Source organism: Gavialis gangeticus, unplaced genomic scaffold (assembly GCF_001723915.1).
Source record: "Gavialis gangeticus isolate Ggan-Ray unplaced genomic scaffold, GavGan_comp1, whole genome shotgun sequence".
In the NCBI taxonomy this organism is placed as follows: Eukaryota; Metazoa; Chordata; order Crocodylia; family Gavialidae; genus Gavialis; species Gavialis gangeticus.
Genome location: NW_017729025.1, coordinates 9683806 through 9693005, shown reverse-complemented (window position 1 = coordinate 9693005; position 9200 = coordinate 9683806). Strand labels below are relative to the sequence as shown.

Genomic DNA, 9200 nt, shown 5'->3' with positions numbered 1-9200 from the left:
CAAGGCCAGTGCGGCCAGGGCCCATTCCTGATCGTGGCACGCTTCTGCCACCCTTGCGGCATACTAGTTGTCACAACGCATGCTTTGGGAATAACTATTTAGCTATCAGTAAGGATTTCTGCTTGATGCGCTGAACTTCTGAAAGTCTTAGTGAGCAATAGGTGGTGTATTGATTCTCATTAGGGGAAAAAGAGATTTTTTTTTCCTGGAATTTGCCATATTCCCTGTCCTCCCTTCACCCCTTCCCAAGTTTTCTTGGCATGTGCAGTTACTCCTTTTGAAGAGTAAACTGAGCCTTTTTAGTTGATTTAGTTATAGTGTGTTCTTGGAAATGGTGTGGCAGTCTTTTTTTATATGAACAATTGAAAAGTGACCTACTTTCTGGAATAGCCTCTGGAACTTCCCCTTAATCCATCACTGTGTGCAGTCAAAATTTCAATGGTAATTTAGGGGCACAGGCAGCCCACACAGTTTATGCATGGTTTAGTTTCAGTTACAGCTGAACATGTTTTTATTTATGCTCATACGCAGTCCTAGGAGGTTTAGGTTAGGGGTGCGTGTGTGTAAAAGTTAAGGCAAGAAGAATGCAGAAAAACCAGGAAGCTTATATGCAAGTGATTCTTATGTTGCTGAAGTGGTATAAAGATGTGGTGCGTGATTCACTCAGAATGTCTCTGCTGCTCCTGTTTACCTGAAACCAGGTCTCTTGCATTTTTATTTCCAGTTGCTGTAAAGATGTAACTTCCTCTGCAGGTTACCGGGAGCTCCTCTCTGATCCAGTGGGAGATGGGTGCTGTGTGATTTCGGAGAACGTTTCAGAGTTCAGGATGGTGCCGAAGAAATGTTTGCTTGGGGCCAGGGGTCATGGCAAGCTTTTGCTGGATCCTTTGAAAGGAGCGGGTGTTTCACTGTTCTTAGATATCAGTGTATAGAAAGCCTCATTTTTACTTCAGTATGTACATATCTTGACACAGTGGTGCCCAACCTTTTCAGACCGCAGCCCAGAAGTGACCACGGACTGGCAAGCTGCAGACCAGCATACTGCAGACTAGAAGTGACTGGCATGCTGCGGCCCATCAGCCAACTCTTTTTTTATACGGTGTCTGCAGTATGCCGATCACTTCCGGACTTCTGGTCCGGTAGCCAACCTTCCTGCAGGTTGGCAGCCAACTCGCTGCGGCCCGGTATCAGCCCGGGGGCTGGGAACCTCTGTCTGAGAGACTAACATTGTTTTGTAGCATCGTTACCTTAGCACTGCTAACGATCGGCTTTGAACCATTCTTTTTCTAGCGGGGCAGTTCATTCAAACTGGATTCTGAACTCGGTGTCATTATGTGCTGGATTTGAAAAAAAGATTTTGAGCTAGTCACTTCCTTAATAAATGCGTTCAGTCCAGTTCTGAAATACATTTTTAATTTACTAGGGACTGACATTTGTTTTTTTACACAGCAGTTGGTTTTACTGGAAATAGAGTTCACCAGATGGCTTAAGAAAAAAGAGCAGTTATAAATAATCTTTATAACATGACCAAAATAGGTAATTTAACTATGATTACACTTGCATTGCTATTAAAACACATTGACAATTTTAAAAACAAGAGAAAGGTAATTTTAAATACAGGGGAGGGAAGTTGGGAGACTAGATTGTATCTCTGGTGTATAAAGGGGCACTGTCAGCTTTAAATTTAGACCCAAACTTAGTTTTGTAAAATCAGACTTTTAGAAAAACAGTTGAAGTGTTTGTGCAGCGACTTCTCCAGTTCCTATGAAAACAATTGTTTTTAAACAAATAAACACCCCTGTGGTATCCAAAATGCAAACACGGCAAAGCAGCCGATCGAAAGTGAAGCTGCCTTCAACGCAGTGAATCAAATGCTGTCTCTGTTGAGAGCTGCCAAAGAGAGAGCACCGGCAAAAGAGGTGAAATTACAAGGAAGATCAAAAGCGAATTTTAAAAACTGCATATTAGTGCTAGAAGTAGAGAGGTGGCTGCTGGGGGCTCACCCCACAGGCTGCTGGTTTTGTCTAAGTTAGTGGTGGAAGCTCCCGCTGACTCCAGTAAAGTCCTGCCGGCTCCACCCGTGGCAGGTCTGATTTCACGTCTAGGCCGGAGGAAAGCTGATTCTCAGGGAGTTCTTGTAGTGGCTGCAGTACTGGGTCAGTACCCAGAAAAACTTTCCTGCAGAGATCTCAACGCCAGGATTCAACCCTCTTTTCATGGCCAGTTGCTGAGAGCGCTTGGCACAGCGAAGAGAGCAGAATATCGGACTGGGGAGCTCTCACGTACTTTCAAGAAGACCATTTTATCTTTTGTGTTAAAGCCACCTTCGGTTTTTATTTGAATTGCCACGGTGACTAGAAGCAAAGGTGGGCTGGGGAGTAATGTCAGTGGGCACGTCTACACGAGCCATTTACTGTGGAGCAGACTAGCTAGCATTGTGTTGGAGATCTCCGTTCTTGAGGGATCAGGTAGACAAAAAGTGGGAGGGGGAAGAGAGGTGACATGGCTCGTCTACAGACACATGACCACTGCTCTAGCCACTTGTCCGTGCTGCCTCCCAGTACAGGGTTAGACTGATTTCATGTTGCAGCTGGTGTGTCTCTGAGGAAGATAGCTGCCACCTTTCCTAACCATACCAGCATACTTGTGAATCTTTACCCTTGCCATGCTTCGTTCACAATTCATGGTGGGAAATACTTCTCCCTGGCCAGCCTTTCAGACTCCTGGGTAGAGCAAAAATGTGCCCACCATATTAATGTGAATGCCACTTCATGCTCATGGTTCAAGAGCTGCTTTTGTTTTTGGGGGAGGTTCCCGTACTCTGGCCTGTTTATCCTGGAGATATCCAAGAAGCCAGAATGAAATGGATGGGCAGGGCTGGCTGCAGCATCTTGTGGTGCAGAGATGCTGGGGAGCCCTGCTGTCCATAGGCAGCGGAGGGTAGAGGGCTGTGGCTTGGCCCCTCACGGTCTGCTTGGCCAGCAGATGCTCCTCTGAGTGCTTGAGTAACTCTGAGCGGGGCAGGTGCCAGACCTGCTTAAATCCACCTTTGCTTCCCTTTCCCTCCAGGCTGTGAGTTCTGGCTGCCCTGTTAAAGGCAATCCCTTAGCCACTCATGCACAGAAATAATGTCAATCATGTTGTTTTCAACCTGCTTTCCTCATATGGCGCAGTATTCATTTGCACAAGTGATTACATGATTGCCCTTTGATATCCACCTCTTTGCAGCTCTGTGTTGATAGCAAACTCCAACATGGCTTTTATTTGAATCCCTGAGGCCAGAGCTCTGGAGTCTTGCTGAGATGATGCCAATTTGCCTCAGTTGCTCATTTTCCTGTTAGCATCCCTATGCTGATATAGAAGCAGCTGAGAAGTAGTTTTGTATAAACTGCCAAGGGAGCAGTCCTTGTGTTCAAGGGTAGGGTATTGCTGTTGGGCTGGGTGCTCTCGGAAGTATATGGGGATTCTCACTACTGTTTGCTGCATCCTCCAACCGCAGCTACTGCTCCGTTTGTGTAAGAGAGTCTCTGCTGGTAAGTACTTGTAGTCTGATTCAAAAAAAATGGTCAGTCTGGGTGTTGTGAGCTGTAGCAAAGGTGGGCTGGGGAGGGGGATGCCTCTAACATCAGTGAGCGCGTCTACACGAGACGTTTGCTGTGAAGTAGACTAGCTCCGCAGTAAATGTTGTGCATGTACACATGCGCCCCTATTAGGCTGGAGTAAACTAATTAACTCCGCAGCAGGATAGTATTTGTAATTTCAAGTACTATCCTGCTGTGGAGTTTACTCCTACTCCTAAATTTACTCTGCAGCAGCGCATGTGTAAATGCTGCCCTGGCTGGCTGAAGCACAGGGGTGCTTCAGTGTGGGGGCTGCCTGTTGGCTAGCCCCGCACTGGAGCACCCTCGTGCCCCACCAGCCCTCTGCAGCATGTTGAACCAGGGTAAGCAGCTGTGGGCTGGCAGGCTGGACCCCTGGGCTCGCTGCCAGCCGGGGCTGCTCCGACCCAGCTCAATGGGTTGCAATCCTAGGCACATGTTCAAGCGGTGCACCCGGGAGCAATGAACTCCAGAACAATATGCTCTGGAGTTGATTGTTTCTTATTAATTGCATGTATAGATGCATCCAGTATTATATAGCTTGATGATTTTTCAAAGGCAGCCATGGTAGCCAGGTATCCATCGCCTACTGAAACGTACACTTCTAGCTTAAGCTTTTAAAAATAAAATATACCCAGCCAGAGCCTGACCTCCAGGGTTCGCTTGTTTTATAAATTTAGTAGCAAATTCAGATCCTAATGGAGTATTTGCTGGCCTCCTCTAAATAGAAGTGTCTCGAGCACTTTGAGGATAAAGTGCTCCAGCAAAGGACTCTGGGAGTAAGTGGCACGGATCTCTTTCCCTTCTTCTCAACTCCATGTTCATTAGAGTCAGGAGAAGCTAGGGAATTTCAGGGCATTTGTAGATAATCAGCCTGGTAAAGTAGAGAATTATTTAGCCAGTAATTTGTTTTCTCTCCCTGGAACATGCTGTGTTTGTCCATATAAATAATCTTTCCGTTGCAGATTGAATGTAAGATTTTAAGTAGTTAACTCACTTTGCTATTTTATTTTATTGCTTTTATAATTTTTTTTTTAAGTTTTGGCTGGCTTCCCTCAAAATAAGTTGGTAAAGGGGAAAATAAATATGCTGTTGGTTGCACTTACAATAGTGCCATTGTGTGAAGCAGAGCAAGGATCACTTCCAAACGGCCTCAGGTGAAATCTAATGGGAAACAATTTCAAACTGGTCTGAGTTCATTGGTAGAAAGAATGTGTCTTAGATAAACATCTGATCCAAGTTATGCTACTTTGTACTACTCCTTCTCTTATTAAGTTCTAATTTTTTTATTTTAATAAATATGCTTGCATTGGCCGGTTGGAATAAGGAGCCTGTTATATTGTCTTTAATGTGGATTCTATAAAAATGGTTGTTTGCAGGTTACTCTGATTTATGAGGCTGCCACAGCTTTTTCTTATTACTGAAAGTGATCGTTTTCTATAAACTGTTTCTCATAGAGAGGATATTTAGCATAACCCACTCCTGCCGGCAACGGCCTTTCAGACACAATTTGCAGTTTTTAATACCATGCGACGTCGTTTGTTGTTTTTCTTTCTTCTGAATATTTCAATCTGTGTTCTTAACATATTTCCAGGAAAGCTCCCATCTGCCTGCTTCCCTGCTCTTAGCTCAGCATAAAGACAGATCTACACAGCTAGAAATGCAGCTGGAAAAACCCAAACCAGTCAAACCAGTCACATTTTCTACTGGCATCAAAATGGTAAGATTCCATTTGTTTCCTTTTTAGTTTGTCACCTTTCAAAGAGCACCACGCTTTCTAATCTGAAACAGAGATGTTCTCCTTTGCATTTTAAAATTTGCATAATTACAGTTCTTAATTACTGGTATCAATAAAAAAAAATGGCTCAAGAACTTCAGCAGTTCAAAGGGGTGTGTTTACACATATGCACACACGTGTGTATACACACACCTTGTTTTAAGCCTTGTATGCAGTCAGAAGGGACATGCTAAGTTACATGCACACACACACAAATATATTTTTCACTGAAACATTGTGCTTTCATTAGTACTTTGGAAAGTTGCTTTTTCTTCTGCCTGGGTTTGGTCTAATCATTCTGGAAGCTAATATAAATTTTTGAATCTTCAGAAAAGGTTGGTATAAAAATGTGTGAAAATCAAAAAATAAGAATCCTAGTCCCATGATTGTTTGGCCCTATGTTGAGACAAGGATTTTTCCTAACAGTAAATATGTTAGCTTTGCTGTGGCAGTTAAAGATCTGTCAGTTTTCTTGTTTTATACAGCGTGCATATGTGAATATTGGGTAGGTACTCTCAAGTTGCTTAACTGTATAACATGCCAGAAGTCCCAGTATTGCACCTCTTCTTTATGTTATAAGAAAAATTGATTACTGCATATTGGTTCAATGCATAAAACACTTAATTTTGTAGCATCTTTCTGCCTCTATATCTGCTTGGTAGTGGCATTGTACTCCAGTTAACTCCATGAGGATTGGCACCATAAACAGTGCCAGCAGGAAGCAGCTGACAAAGAGCTGCTATTAGATGCCTTGATGTTGATGGGTGTTATCTCCCTCACTTTCAAGACTTGTAATAGTACCACAGCTTCAAAAAAATTGTCATTAGTAGTCTTAGGGCTACTAATACCACAGGACTACCAGGCTGTGTATGTAATTTTCATTGTTACATTAAGTTTGGATAAGTGTATGTTCTGGGTAAATACATAAACTTTTTTCAGTCTCAAAGCTCTGCGCTTAAACAGAGTACACCAACTCCCTTCTTTCTGGCATGCCATAATATAAACACCCGCACTATTTTTTATTGCAAACAAAACATTTCTTTTGTATTTTGCTGAAAAAAATGATGGAACAGGTTATCTATTAAGAATTTGGTAAAACACAGTAAGTCCATTCCTCATCTTCACCTTGACCCCCTGTCTATTTTCCGGGGTCTCAAAAAAAATTCCATGTGCAAAATCAACTCCAGATCTAATAATCTAATGGCCAAAATGATGATGGCGACTAATCTTATGACCAAAAATAGATCCTCAAAAACGGAACAAGCAAAACCCACCTAAGCCTGCCTCTATGGCTTCAAGTCTGTTTTTCTCATGGGTATCTGAAGTGTATTCTCTGAGTTTGAACTACAGCCTGAGCTCCTTCATAACAGCTCTTGTATCACACTCTGTTTCTAGAATCCAAGCGTATATCAGCTCTTGACAAATAGATAAGAGCTGTCAGTTGCAAGACTTTCTTTCCTGTGATCTGAAATGTGTTTTCTTTTGTAATCCTTCCTAAAATGTGAAGATTAAATGTGGGCCCATCCTCTAATGTATTGGTGTGTCAAGAGAGCTCTCTGGCAGAATATGACCATTATTTAAGAAATAGTCCAACTGCGCAACTGTCCTAACTGTTGTTTCTCCTGGATGTAATTCTTAGTCTTATGTACCATTGAAGTATGTCCCAAGAACATCTGAAAAGTATTTTATACTTGGAAAGAAGCAGGATGATGTGCGTGTCATAGGAGGATGCTAATATCCTTTTTAGACCACTAGTAGTCACGGTAGGTGTTCCTAGTGTCCTGCAGGGATAAATATTTTAAAATCAAGAAGCCCAGGTAGCTAGCAGGTAGACTCTTAAATGGGCTGGCCAAAGAGGCTTCTGGCTAGTTTGATGTTCAATTTCAAAAACTCTTGGCATACCAGGGAAACACCAGGATACTGAAACAGGGCTGATGTTGTGCCAATATATTCAAAGAGCAGGGTCCTAGTTTAAAAATCTATTTTAAAGAAAGCATGGTCTGTGGAGATGTAGAGTGAATTTGCACTGTGGGCCCAAGCTCATGATTTCCTAAGCATGTCTGACAAGGCACTGCCGTGGCACCTCAAATCTTGAGAAACGCAGTGCCTCCAGTTTCTGGCATTCGGCTTTTCAGGTACAGGAAATTCCTTGTCTGAGGTCCCCCCCCTTAGAGGGTGCAGTTGTTTTTGAAAGTGCTCGACATAGACTGAGCAGTGCTAGGTCAGAGTCTTTATCCTTGCACTGAATTCAGCGGGAGTTTCACTTGTTTCATTTGTGTCTCTGGGAGCAGAGTTATGGTAGTGCTGTTTTTTTTTTTAAAATCCCACCGTAGGAAAGGCAGCTTTGTGGTGTTCAGACCTGCAGCCAAGCGAGTGTTGCTATCTCCAGGAAGGTGTTTCAGTTTCAACTTCCCCACGGAGAATGTTAGCAATGTGTCGATCACCCTCTTTTCCTTCAGCTGGATCATTGGGCTCTTCTGACTGTGGCTGCTTAAAGTTTGTAGGTAGAAATAGCAGAGACCAGGTAGTGCTTACTAAAATTTTTTGCATGGCTAAAACCTTGGTTTTAGGTTTTAGGTTTTTTTGCATGGCTAAAACCTTGGTTTGCAAAAAATGTTGCCAATTGTGCTATAAAGTTGGCTTAAATGGAAGTGCTTGCCCTGGGAGAGACTAGGTCACAGGGGCTTTTTGGCCTGGCTGATGAGCTGACAAAGTTTTGTTTTGGATTACAAGTGATGTACCTGTTCCAGTCTTCTGCAAAATGCTCAGATAGGCAGGCTGGTCATGAGAAATCTTTTTATCTGACCTTGAGTTTCTCTTCCTGGAGGGGAATCTCTTTTGTTAATAATCTAAACAAGGGCATCTTTTATCATGGGGACAGGATAGACATAGACATATAATCACACAATCATAGAAAGTTAGGGTTGGAAGGGACCTCAGGGGGTCACATCTAGTCCAACCCTCTGCTTAAAGCAGGACCAGCCCCAACTAGATCATCCCAGCCAAAGCTTTGTCTAGCTAGGTTTTCAACACCTCCAAGGATGGAGAGTCCACCACCTCTCTGGGTAACTTGTTCCAGTGTTTTACTACCCTCCTAGTGAGAAAATTCTTCCTAATATCTAACTCAAACTTCCCTTGCTGCAACTTGAGACCATTGCTCCTTGTTCTGTCATCTGCCACCACTGAGAACAGTCCAGCTCCATCCTCTAGGTAGTTCAACCCACTCTCAGTCTTCACTTCTGTAGACTAAATAAGCCCAGTTCCCTCAATCTTTCCTAAATCATGTGCCCCAGCCCCCTAACTGTTTTTGTTGCCCTCCACTGGACTCTCTCCAATTTGTCCACATCCTTTCGGGGGGGGTTGTCCAAAACTGGACACAGAACTCCAGATGTGGTTCACCAGTGCAGAATAGAGGGGAAGAATCACTTTCCTTGACCTACTGGCAACGCTCCTACCCTTGCAGCCCAGGATGCCGTTAGCCTTCTTGGCACCAAGGGCAAACTGCTGGCTCATATTCAGCTTACTGTCCACTGTCACCCCCAGGTCCTTGTCTACAGAGCTGTTGCCCAGCCAGCCAGTACTGGTGCATCTTCCTCTTCATCTGGTTTCTCTTGCAGGGACTAGGACATCCTTTTCTGGCCTATTTTTAGTTTGATTTTAGTCTTTTCTTCATTTAGGCATTACCTGTTCTTTCTTTGTAGCTTAGTGTACCATTTTGGCTTCCTTCTCCTTTCAATTAAGTTTTCTGGAAAAGTTCTTCACTTACAAAATATGGCTTCTCCACAATCAAGCTGTTTGATGACAGGCTTCCATGAGAGGGTGTA

The 9200-nt window shown here is 43.4% G+C and overlaps 1 protein-coding gene across 1 annotated transcript in view; it reads left to right on the top strand.

Moving 5' to 3' along the window:
• The window catches only part of MNAT1 (MNAT1, CDK activating kinase assembly factor), a 215422-nt gene that overhangs the window by 95822 nt on the left and 110400 nt on the right, over positions 1-9200 (top strand). Inside the window, exon 6 of the mRNA XM_019518377.1 lies at positions 5194-5319. Within this exon, the coding sequence (XP_019373922.1) occupies positions 5194-5319 (126 nt within the window). The remainder of the gene's footprint in view (positions 1-5193; positions 5320-9200) is intronic.